Source organism: Anopheles gambiae, chromosome 2, assembly GCF_943734735.2.
Source record: "Anopheles gambiae chromosome 2, idAnoGambNW_F1_1, whole genome shotgun sequence".
NCBI classification, from domain to species: domain Eukaryota; kingdom Metazoa; phylum Arthropoda; class Insecta; order Diptera; family Culicidae; genus Anopheles; species Anopheles gambiae.
Window position 1 is genome coordinate 53,259,859 of NC_064601.1, and position 13,205 is coordinate 53,273,063.

A 13,205-nucleotide genomic window follows, 5' to 3' on the forward strand; every position below is an offset into this window, starting at 1 on the left:
TTTCCACATTTCTTCTCGACCTGTTATCCTGTTGCCAACGTAAATGCAAATAAACTACACACCGTCACTATCCCTCTGCAAACCCAGCCCTGCGATCCCATGATGCGAGTGTACCAAAGGTGGAAAAGAAGCCAGACAAAGGGAAGCTGCTTCCAAGCGCTAACCAACCTGCAATCACCCACCGCAGGTGGCTTGGGTGCGCATGTGTGTATCTTTAATTTTGAATCTCCCGTGAAAGGAATGAAAGCCTCACCTCTATTTCAAACGGGGATTTCGTCACCGCAGATTGATTATATACATACAACCCCACACGCTGCCATCGACGTTCATCGGAAACGCATCACAATTTCCGGTTCTTGAGAATGCAACTGGAAGGATGCTATCAGCACATTGGTCATCTGTCGGCTGCCTGCCTATGCTGTACCAACCATCCTGCTGGTTAATATCTTCCAATCAGATGCGGGTTTCAAAACGCATGCTCATTTTAATATTGAAACGTTTAAATTTTGGAAAACATTCATATGCCCGCATTTTATGCACTTGTTTATGGTATGCCTAGATTATAAAGCGTAGGATAGTGAAAAAAGTATATGATGAAGCATAATTTGTGCAGTGGACTGAACAAAAACAACGACACACTTCATTGAACACATTGAACACATTTTTTCACCGCCGCCCAGGCCATTGAAAGTTTGTTAAAATTCAAACAAACAAACGAAACAAAACACTCACCCAGATGCACTGAGTATAATTTATAAAAAAATAGTTAAGCGAAATAAATAAGCTGTCGCATGTAAACAGATAGCAACATCCTTCGAATACAACTGATCATGATAATCATTGCTTTATCATTTAAACATATTACCAAAAAACGCAAAGCACGATAATTCCCTAATTACTAACTCGCGATGAATTTCAACGTTTCTTGCATGCAAATTAACTTGGCCAGAAAAAGGAGTAACCACACACATACACGCAGTCACTCGCACACATAAATGAACATTCCAACCACGCCCAAACTGAACCCCCAGAATACATTCCAGCCGATGAAAAAGAAGCACAGGGAAAGAAAATGTGTGTAGCGAACACTATCGTAGAGTCGGAGGAAAACGCTACTGCTGGTATGTGATGGACCCGGGACCCGGAGGATACTCCCGAGAAGATGGCAAATTATTGCTGTAGTGGCATCTTCACAGCGGAACTCGCGCGTAAAGAAGATTCGATGTACAGAGCACAGCACACAAAAACTCGTTCCGCGACTATAGCCTTTCTAACTGCAATTATCTTCTCGGCTCTGGAACAACTTGGAGCTGAGGGACGAGCGGGTGGCGATGGCGCACGGAACGAGCATGGAAAGGTTTCAATCAAATAAAAACTTTCCTGTTCCGCACTCGATTTGGCTGGACCTAACTAAAGGCTGCTGACCATCATCATCAGGGTCGAGGGTTCACCCGGTTTCGTCATCGGTGCTTGGTTAACGAAAGTAGCCTTAAAATAACGAGACTATCTGCCACCAAGCGCTGGCGATACCAGCGATAAGGAGTTTCGAAGCGTCTTAAAACTTTCAATATCCTCCAGCAAAAGCACCAAGCTCGCACACACACACACAAACAAAGAAGACGTTATCGCGCTTTCCGTGTGGCTCGACTCATCCTCCACAGTTTTCTTTTCGTCTTGAACATCAAGACATGATCTTGAAACTCGAAATGAGGACTCAAACGGCCAAGTGGCTGGCTGCTGCATCGCGGGGGATTCAGAGCTCATTCTATTCCACGTTTAAAATTTGAAATTGAAAATTTAGCATGCCATACTTTGGTGGCAACTCTAACGAAAGCGAGGGTAGAAAAGGAAAATAACAAGTAGCATGAAAAAAAAAACAATACAAAAACGGGAACACTAACCTAGGGCAGGATCTAGCACCGCCTGAGCAGCCTGCTCCTCGCTGACGGGTGTCTTGAGCCACATCTTCTTTAACTTCATCGCCGCCGGGGAGTCCTCGGATGTGGCCACTGGAAAGAGAAGGGAGGCAAAGTAAAACATGAAACAACGCCATGATTAAGGATTCGTTCGTTCGTTCCGTCGCTCGTTTTACGAATATGTTGATGTGCCTGTGGTTGTTAAAGGAACGTACATACTGTCGGTGCTAGCGTTTGCTTCTTGTAGTGTGTTTAGCTTATCTGTGGGAAGCTATCAGTCAGTCAACCATTTTCATGTCGCAGCGCTTTCTCAAAAGTTTCCAACGGTAGCTAACTAGTGCGGAATTGTAATTCTTTTCGATTTAACTTTTGGCATTTTGCTTCATTGTGGCAGCAGCGTTAAATTAACTGTAGGAGTTTAGTTAATCGATGCAAGTAGAGTTTGAGTAACTTAAGCTTTTACTGAACTATACTCCGTTTCATCTTTTGTCTACAATTCAGGTGCTTTAGCTGGCGCTAATATTTCTTCAATTTTCTTCTACAAACAAATGAAAATTTAAATGTAAATGTATAATTTATTATTTGTGGTAAATTGTCTAATACATGAAATAAGCTTCAATTATAAAATTAAGAATTACAATAACACTTATGATTCAACTAAACTTAAATCAGAAAAATATCAAGTTCTTAAAATTACATTCAAATAATTTTCAGTTGTTTTCTTATGGAGAGTTTGTTTGGACAATAAATTACGCAATCATAATTTGTAACACAAATTTGAACAAGTTTTCCAATCTTTTAAATCAAAAACTTGCTTTTCTCGTGTTCTTTTTTGGTTCATATTTAAAATCATTCCACGATATCATTATTTAAAAAAATCATTTCATTAGGGTTTAGCGCGTTGAAGGTTGCCTGTCAGAAATAATCTTTGAAAAATACCCGTAGATGAGCTACCCGCATTGCACATTAGAGGTTAAAATAATGCCCACACTTTAGCACGACCAAACTCCAGTGCCGTTACCGGAATTTGTGTTGCTGTAGTTTAGACCCTTTCGTACATTCGCTATGTACTACTGGTCTTGCTTTCCTACCTCCCATCGCCGGAAAATCAATAATCTCAACGCTCACCGGCTAGAATAATAGTTTCTACCTACACTACCACCACACTAAGCGGCATAGGGACGTATGAGCATAACGAAACTAACCGAAATTCGCCCATCTGATCAGAGGACCTTCCTGTGCGTGTCTGTACGTGTACAAGATTGCCCCAATGCAACGGAGGGGACATTTTCCGCAGGTACATGCGGTTGGACCACTATTGCTATCGCTCCCAGAACATTATCTCCTCGCCAACTCGTGGAATAGGAATGGGGAAATAAATGCACCTCCAATATCCGCCTGTACATACTCTGCCGCAGTAGCGATTATTCGCTTCAAAAGAAAAGCTCGTCGTGTAGCACCACACATGGGAACGATGCACCTACTATCATGTACAGGTGTGTGCATGTGGCCACGAATGTTGGACTTTAACGGGAAGCTTGTGCCCTTGGTTACAGGTATACGTATACGAGCGCGGGCTTTCGTATCATACGCACAATGGGATTTAATCTTCTCCCTGAGTCAACGTATCGCAACTAGTCTCTCCACCTTTCAATAATGTTCGAGCAGCTCGGTACAGACAGCTTGCTCTCTGAATTTTGAGACGCACCACCAGCAAAGCTCCGCAAATTTCGACTTTCTCTATGTCAGACCAACACCATCATCAATGACTGCACCTTCCGCGAAATCAATTCAAAATCAAACCCAGGCAAGCTTCCGCTAACGGGAGCTGAAACAGTGTACTCCACCACCTTGGTTTCTTCCACCTGCTCTAGTCGGTACGGTGGCGGCAGCACCAAACCGATGTGTGCGTAGAGACCAGAGTTTATGTGCATCGCATCTCACTCAACGCAGCAGCATCCCAGCAGCATCCTCATACTTTTAGCGATTTTCTATATATATATATGTACACGTGCGTATCTTTATTGCACACTGGTGCATTTGCGATGCAAGCCTGGGTGATGATGCACCCGCAACACCATGGTTCAGTGGAACGAGTGTTCTATCCGAGCGCTCCCTCAATCCCAAACCTTGATGCGCCACACGACGGGTCCAAACACCCACCACCATCGGGGAAAGTTTAGTTAGTTTCACCAAACCTCCACCCGTCCAAACCCAACGCAAGCAGAGCCAGACGGGCGGCGGAAGATTGCGCTTTTATATAAACATATTTTGTGTGGAAAACTTCCGAATTATATGTACACACACACACACAGTTCGCATGAGTCTGGTGCAGCGCGGGAGTTGCAGTAAAGGACGAGAAGAATGTGAGGATGATGCATATATGGCTGCCGCGAGAACGCTCTTGCATACGTGTGCAGCAAGCAGCAGCAGCCCGGTTCAGCCCGGTGGCTGGTGTGCCTCTCCGAAAAGGTTGTTGAGGATCCCATCCTTATGGCCCTAGTAGCACGAGGTGTATCGCTATAGCCACCACAGGCCGGCAGGCCCCGTTGTGACGATGACGATGACTATGAACGCGAGCCCCGGGAAAACTCGGAGAAAGAGGTTCCATCACTTGGCGCACATATGTACGGACACAGCAGCAGTACCAACAGGCCATGGGTGGGGAAAGTTCGGCGCACATCACCTACCGGCCGGATGCAATTCAAGCACCATAAAAATCGCGCAACGTTTGCATGAACGGGGCGGTAAAGGCTAACGCAAAAGCAAGGATATTTTAACTTCTCGAGTGTTCCAGCAGCAAAATTAACCAAACTAAAGCAAACCAACCTACCGACAGATGCATTGTACGACTGTGCAGGAGGAGCAAGAGAGAAAATAACAGTTCAATTTGTTACATCCTTTCCTCCAAATAGAGAGAACAAATTCGCTAGTGTTTTAGTGCTTCCTGTAAAGGATTGGAAAGTTCCGATGATACAATGAAAAACCTCACAACCTATAGAGGATATGTTTGTTTTTTTTTATTACAAATCTTACCGACACACACAACACATGTGTGAATGCATATGTTAATACATTGACGTATCAGTAGTCATAACAATTTGACGTTTTCGTCAAATGTCTACGTCTTTGAGTTAAAACAACTGAGCGAAGTAAAATAAATATGGATGATGTACCGAGCATATATTAGAATAACAACATTTAATAATGTAAATAAATACTATCCCAGGTTCAGAAATTGTAGCCTTAATTGAATGTCAATTCACATCTAATATATCTTCTAGATTAAGGAACTTGAATTCCTCTACCGTTACAGAACTTAAATACAACATTCAAACCAAAACAATTGATTTACACCTGTTGAGGAACGTGGAAAATAACCAAGGCAAAATATTTTTTCCCCGAAAAGATGTATTTACTGTTTGCCCAAAAGTGTGTCTTGATTCCGCGAGGATGGTTTGAAAAAGGACGCAAATCTTCTTCTGCGCTTTTTTATATCTTTTTCCCTCGTCATTTAGGAATCTACTCGGTTTGCGCTTCGTGTACCTTAAGCATTCCAGTATAGTACTGGTCGTTGGATACCTCGTTGCGCTATGTGACAACAACACCCAACATTTGATGTCTTGCAAACGAAACATGATGACTGGGTGGCAATGTTTGCAATGTGGTTAAATGATCATATGAAAAGAATTGATCAATTAATATTTTTGAATATTTTGGTAGTCGCATATGATTGATTATCTGTACATTGCTATGATATTCTTTTGATTTAATGAAACATTGAAACATGTTGAATTGTTTCTAATGATGATTACATCTCCAAAGACTTTTCAACTCAGTGTAAAGCGTACAAGCATTTTAACTCCTGTACGAATACTGCCAACGGTAGAACGACCGACGAGACTAGCTTGTGAACGCGAAATTGCAATCCAGCAGCGGGGACGCGATCGATCAAAGGGCGTTGGGATGCCACGCCACGTAATGCCTGGACCGGGGGACGAGAGTTAACGAGAATTTTCGACCGTTTGCGGTTATCGAAGCCGTTAAGGCGACACACAAAAGGGCTGACGACTAGTTGGCTGCCTTTGACAACCGTACACTGAAGCCCAGCGACGAAAACTGCGCCCAGAGCTACGCGAGACGAACCCCGAACGGTGGTGGCTGTACAGGAAGTAATATTTGAAACACATATTTGCACTAAATCTCGTATAATATAACTAGTCGCCCGCCTTCTATCCTATCGCCTCAATTCGCCATACTTTCTCCTTCTTCTACATGGTTGCATTTGCGAAGCTTTCTTTACGAATCTGTGGGGACAACTCGCGATAGCCCGCACGGTCTAGTGTTCGAAATTCACCTGTGTAGCTGTATTGGTGCATTCGGCAATCCCCACCAAATGAGACTCCGGAATCTAGTGAAAACCACGAGCCCACATACACATATTAACAGCCCCCAATGCAAATAGCCGCCAAGTCCGTCGCTGGAGCAGCAACTGAACCAGGCACGCACTTTTCAATGCAAATTCAATCCAGGGTTTACAACTATAGCTATTATATACGCTGCCGGTTTCTACAGCACCTCTTCTGCATCCATACCACCCCTCAACAACGAAACCTAGCTCACAAGCACACAAGATACCCCGAAAATCCTCAGATCTACGCTTAAAATATAGTCCTTGTCGTGCGAACAAGACGGCCAATTGGACGGGAGAATCGGTGAGTGAGTGAGTGGGCACTGCAGATTCCGGGATGTTGCATACATTACCACCCTCACGCACTTACGTGCGTGCACGCACACACACACACACAGACGCACGCGGGGATGCTTTTTCCCGGGGAGAAAATCAACCGCAGCAAATGCACAAGATAGGATGCACCTGGGCCACCACTCGCTAGTGTCTGCACTGAGAAAGGCATTTCTGATAAAACGCAACAGCGAGTAGTTTTTGTACCGTCATCGTTAGAAACGGAGGTGATGCAGAGAGAGATTGTGTGTGTGGCCATGTGTGTGTATACCATACACCACGACGAACGCCATCCCGTCCTCTCATTAAAGATACGATTTTGAACGGTGGTGTACATGGGAGCAAGCAGTGCAAGAAATATGTTACACTGCCGGGGAAGCCGTCGTCTGGAAAGATGGACATCCACAGGACGGACGGAAACATGGAACAAGGCTAATAATTAATTAAAACAAACCAGCGGAAGCACCAGCAACGCTCACAACAATGCCACACACCAGGTTGTAGGGTGCTTAGGGCAATAGGAAATGCACATTTTGCCAGGATAGCAGCAGGCGTATACGCACGTGTACATACGCCATATAAACCCGTTGCTTTTCACATCTGCATAGAGTTGCTGCAACGACCCAGGCAACGGTGACCGGGCGAACATTTACGCGCATCCTCATGGCAACAACTAATTCAAGTGTGAACTTTCGGTAAAAGCTGCCTTTTTTGAGTATTCGTCATTTATTGTTGTTAAACTATTTAAATGCATGACAGTTTTTGAATATATTGATGTTCTCCCTTATTGCTTTTTTTAATACATTTACTTATATCTTTGCAAGCTTTCATGGTTTTAAAGCCATGACGTCATCTGCACTTTCAACTTTGTGTACTCATATATTTTACAGATAGGTTGGGAGATAGGTTGGACTGCAACAACTACAGGGGGGGAGGGGGGGGGTATTACGGTGTTGAATACCGCCTATAAAATATTTTCCCTGATCCTTCAGGATCGCCTTGTCCCGCACGTCGAAGAGATAGTAGGAAACTATCAAAGAGGATTCCGAAACGGAAAATCAACCACTGATCAGATCTTCACCACGCGGCAGATCTTGGAGAAGATGGCTGAATACAGACACGACACATACCATCTCTTCATTGACTTCAAAGCCGCATATGATAGCATAGCCAGGGTAAAACTGTATGACGCTATGAGCTCTTTTGGAATCCCGGCCAAACTGATAAGGCTAGTTAGAATGACTATGACCAACGTCACATGCCAGGTGAGGGTGGATGGAAAACTCTCAGGACCTTTTGCTACCACCAAAGGTCTGCGCCAGGGGGACGGGCTTGCTTGTCTCTTATTCAACCTGGCGCTAGAGAGGGCCATCCGTGACTCGAGGGTGGAGACTACGGGAACCATCTTCTATAAGTCAACCCAGATCCTGGCATACGCTGATGATATAGACATCATTGGTCTGCGGCTCTCCTATGTAGCAGAAGACTACCAAGGGATCGAGCAGGCGGCAGAGAGCCTCGGATTGCAGATAAACGAGCCAAAGACCAAACTGATGGTGGCAACATCAGCGGGCCCACCAACAAATAATCAGAATCTACGTAGGCGTGACGTGCAGATAGGTGAACGCACTTTTGAAGTCGTCCCACAATTCACCTATCTTGGGTCAAAGGTCAGCAACGACAATAGCATGGAAGCTGAGTTGCGCGCAAGGATGCTGGCTGCCAACCGGTCATTCTACAGCCTGAAAAAGCAGTTCACCTCAAAGAACCTGTCGCGACGGACGAAGCTGGGACTATATAGTACCTATATAGTACCAGTACTCACATACGCCTCTGAGACATGGACACTGTCCAAATCTGACGAAGCCCTCTTAGCCGCGTTCGAGAGGAAGATGCTCAGAAGGATACTTGGCCCCGTATGTGTGGAAGGACAATGGAGGAGCCGATATAATGACGAGCTATACGAGATGTACGGCGACCTCACTGTCCTACAGCGTATAAAGCTCGCCAGGCTCCGGTGGGCTGGCCATGTTATACGCATGGAAACGGACGACCCAGCCCGTAAAGTCTTTTTAGGCCGTCCACAAAGACAGAGGAGGCGTGGTAGGCCCAAATTGAGGTGGCAAGATGGCGTGGAGGCGTCCGCCATTAAGGCCGGGATAACGGACTGGCAGAAGAAGGCGCGAGCGGTTTCGGACACTCCTGAGGCAGGCCAAGACCGCAAAGCGGTTGTAGTGCCGGATAAGTAAGTAAGTAAGTAATATTTTACAGGGTTTCTCACTTTATATCAAGACCGCGGGACACTATCGTTAAGCCATTTCCCGAACACTGATGTACACATGGGATACGTGTAAACAATTTGTTAGACTGCATGTTTTGGTGATGGAACAGTGTGTTCGAGAAATGTGCTGCAGATTCAGCATTGCTGCATACGAATTTAGGTATCATCAACGTTTCCAAGTATCATTCCGTAGTTTTGGCATTGTTTAAGAATGGTTCGGAATAGTGTTCCAGGGTCTTGAGAAACCCCCGAATTAGCAACGACATTACACATAGCCATTAAATAAATCGAGTAAGTGGCAGTTACCAACTCCTAAGAAGCTTGATCCAGTACTCATTCTAACCGGACTACGTGCATGTGTGTGAATATATTGTAAGGAATTCTGAACATGTCTGAAGCATCATTAAAAAATCCATTTGTGACCAGTTACTACTAATGCCGACGTGGTTCAATAATTACCTGTGCCATCCTCTATTCCTAAGATTAACTACACTACTATAGACAAAATATGTTTCATGGAACCAGTTCTTGAAAAAAGGATCAAGATCAGACAGGCTACACATATACCGGACAGCCTACACGTGGGTAGAAATATGATGTTGTGCAAATGGAATGGATGTGGTTGGTTAATAGCGCCATAACATACATGTGATTCAGAAATATCGCAGCATTAAAGTTGAAATGCTGCGTTTCGCACTGCTCATTATCGTTCTTTGTCCATGGAAAAGGGCGATAAACGTGAAACATATTTTGAATCTAACCATTTGCTCTATGTACTTTTCTAAACGCATCATACCTTAGATAGCCTTGCTAAGGGCACGTAGTCTAAAGTACAATTAAAGTATGCATAATGTGGTGTCATTTAAACTGGTATGAGGTTGGTTATAAATGTTCCCAATTCTACCACAATTCTGGAATGCAAATCGATAAAAAAGAACCCCAGTCTATTTACTTTTACATTTTCAATAGATCCGTTTAAAATGCAGCTCTGTTTCTTGAAACAACCACTTGTCTTGCGACAGTCACATGTCACATTATAATAAACGATTACGATTTTGTCATACAGCCTCATTATTAATTGGTAAAATTTGTAAAGACTTTCATTTAAAAAAAACAGAACTGCTTTTCCTCTCATTTGATCATCAAGCTTAGCATGACAGCGTTGCATAAACACCAAGACTCATTGTTCCTTGCTAAATTGTTAAAATGTGTGCAACATTTATGGCAAGGGTTTATTTATTCAAACACGAGACATCCTATGGATTGTGCAACTTGAAACATACATTTTTAAATATCTTCATTAATATTAGTGACGTTTTGGGGGAACGGAAACCAGACCTCAAATAGCTAAACAAACAAACAAAAAAGCATAAAACCATCATACCAACTGTGGCAACAGGCCAAAAGGTTATCAACAGCATAACTACTATTACTTACTCTGGTGCTTATCGGCTAACTGCACAAGCGGCGTCGGAAGATCCCTTCGCCTGTAGAAGCACATCACTTTGGCTTCAACATTGCCGCTCGGTGTTTTGTTGAGTTCATCGATACGCCGAATCTGGTACGGTGTCGTCGGCGATGTCTCCACGTAGACATAGTCTGTAAGTAAGTATAATATATATGTATGATTAGAACACATTTCACATTTCAAAATTCTGCTATGGGTATACACATAAGTTACAGAGGATCAAATCCATCACAGGCTTAAGACAAACCTGCACCGCCCACGATTGTTAAGTCAAATAACATAGCGATAGCGATGGCGTGTAATAAATTAGTTATTTCAACTCTCATTTGACACATTGTAAAAGGGCGAGCATAATTACTGAAACGATAAATTAACAGAATTCCACTACAAGAAGGCCACACACGCACACGGGTGTCCGGTGAATTGTAAACAATAAAATAACAAATAACAAACATAAATATATCAAAATTAAATTATTTCATTTGAAGAGAACATTTCTTTTTGTATTTCTTGCTATGTTGGGTGTCTCCTAACTTTTCAGTGCGCGTGCCGAATTGGTTCAAAAGAATGTGAAAGCCTGCCGTTTTAACGATTACTTTCAATTCATGAGTGACCATTAATAGTTTGGTATGAATGGAACAAAAAAGCAGCAAATGTTAAATATTTAGCGTACAGTGTAGTCAAATTGGAACGCGGACATTCCTTCCAATACAGGCTTTCGAGACTTATTGAATACCACACAGCCAGATAATCTGTCCGTGCTACAGGAGGACGGTCCATATAAAGCTTGAAACCATGACAAACTATGGCTCAATAACTTTGACGACTTTACTATGGCTCAATAAGTTGAAGACTGCACCATGCGACGAGTTCATACCAGTGCTGCAAAATGTCACTGTCAATGTCATAAAAAATCTGACTGAACCAAAATCCATATCAGCGTTATGTACTCAATTGTGATAACCAGAGGTGATTCTCAAAACGGTTGGTGTGACCAATACATGCTTCATGACATTTTTACGACCATCGCTTGGTCAGTCACTATGTCATGACTTTTTTTTTTACTGTGATCAGCTTTGCAAAATGTCACTGACATAGTCATGACAAATTCTGGCTGAAACAAAATCATGTCAGAGTCACGAGCTGTACTGTGATGATCAGAGGCGAGCCTCAAACAGTTGGCAGCACTGTTCACAGCCAGAAAAAAATCATGATTATGCTTGCGCCGGCATTAAGCTAAGCTTGTCAGTCAGAGTACCGCGTTGGACTCAAGAATTCGCATGCCGCGTTCGGCATGTCAAGGCGCACTTTTATTGAGTATCAGCAATGAGTATCAAGCTACCATGTTCACTGTTTTCGTTGGTGAAAATCACGTGATGCTCATGACATTTTGCAGCACTGGTTTATACATCACAGTTGCAACTCGAATATTTTTTTCTTTTTATTTCGCCAAACTGATTTCTACTTTGCGCATAAATATTATACCATTAATCCATGTTTAATACCAAACATTTTGATAAGACGATCTGTGAATGGAAGTCAGATGCACCGTATTGCATGCACAGCAAATAAATTAATCAAATTGTATGGCTGCTATCAACTTGATTTTTTAAATCTATACACATTGTAGTGGAAATCTATACATTTATCTTTCCATTCCTAGGCATTTGCCGTGTTTGGCTGAATAGCAGAGTGATACTACCAATAGTCAAACAATTAGAATTATTAAACGCATCGTCATAATAGCGCATCGTGTGTTTGTATTGATTGAAAAGGTATAAAATATTGTACAAGCAAAACACAGCAAAACTCAAACGTTTTTCGCATAGCCAGCATAACTGACTGGCGACAAGCGGAAAGTAGAACATCGAACTCAGCAACACAACGAGGCCACCGGCATAAAGCAACCACACCGATCACACTGTTTTGCGGCCTTTCATTGCGTTGCCTTTCATGTTCCGCGCTCCGTATCCCAGCTTTCTATGTTTCCTCTTACTCTATTGTGTTGATGGCCCAAGCCCAAGAAAAGAACAACAATCCGCCGATACATACACGATGGTCACAACAGACGATAGTATGGGAGAATTAAGCTAAATTTTGCAACAAAAAAAATCATCAAACGATAAGCACAACGTGTAAGAAAATTTGCTTGCGTAACAAACAACCAACAAACACCCAGTCGATGCCTATTGGGTCTGCAATACGCGGTCACTTTGCTGTGTGAATGTTTTACTTTGTTTGCTGCCAGACCAGCCACCCATCCGTATTATTTTTACATTCATCATGTTCGTGCGATGGCTAACTACAACGTTATGAAAGTGTGTTAAATGCTCCACAATTTGCATCTGGCCCGCGCTAATATTTATTATGTATTTTCTTACAAACTTTAATTCGTCGCTATTAAACCTTGGGAGTCTGAAACCATAGCTGAGAGGTCCGTGTAACTAGCTGCCCAAATGATGTTCTTCACACTGCTTCCGAATTGCTGTTCAGCCGAGAAGTTGAGAGATTCGAGAACTCAATCACGGATGCGTTACGAAGATGATAAAACAAGCACACACACACACACACACACAAAACGAACCATTTCCCAGCCCAGCGGGACGATGAACTCAGTCGATTGATGCTCTACGTTAGTGATTACTGTTCACTCGCCGCTGCATTCTATCTATCTATCTATCTCATCTGAGAACGATTCGCCAGCCCCACTAAACTGCGGTTCGTTTCAGTCGATACTGATTATAAAAAAAACAATTCTAATATTAAGCTTTTGAAGTCTAATGGAGAAATAGAACC

General features: G+C 43.0%; 1 protein-coding gene across 9 annotated transcripts in view; it reads right to left on the reverse strand.

Annotated features, from left to right (window-relative positions):
- The window catches only part of LOC1274488 (metastasis-associated protein MTA1), a 35,652-nt gene that overhangs the window by 15,528 nt on the left and 6,919 nt on the right, over positions 1-13,205 (reverse strand). For all 9 annotated transcript variants that reach the window (XM_061646822.1, XM_061646819.1, XM_061646816.1 and 6 more), the window contains 2 exons: positions 10,379-10,540; positions 1,902-2,009 (listed from right to left, as the gene is read on the reverse strand). In XM_061646822.1, coding sequence (XP_061502806.1) covers positions 1,902-2,009; positions 10,379-10,540 — 270 coding nt within the window. The remainder of the gene's footprint in view (positions 1-1,901; positions 2,010-10,378; positions 10,541-13,205) is intronic.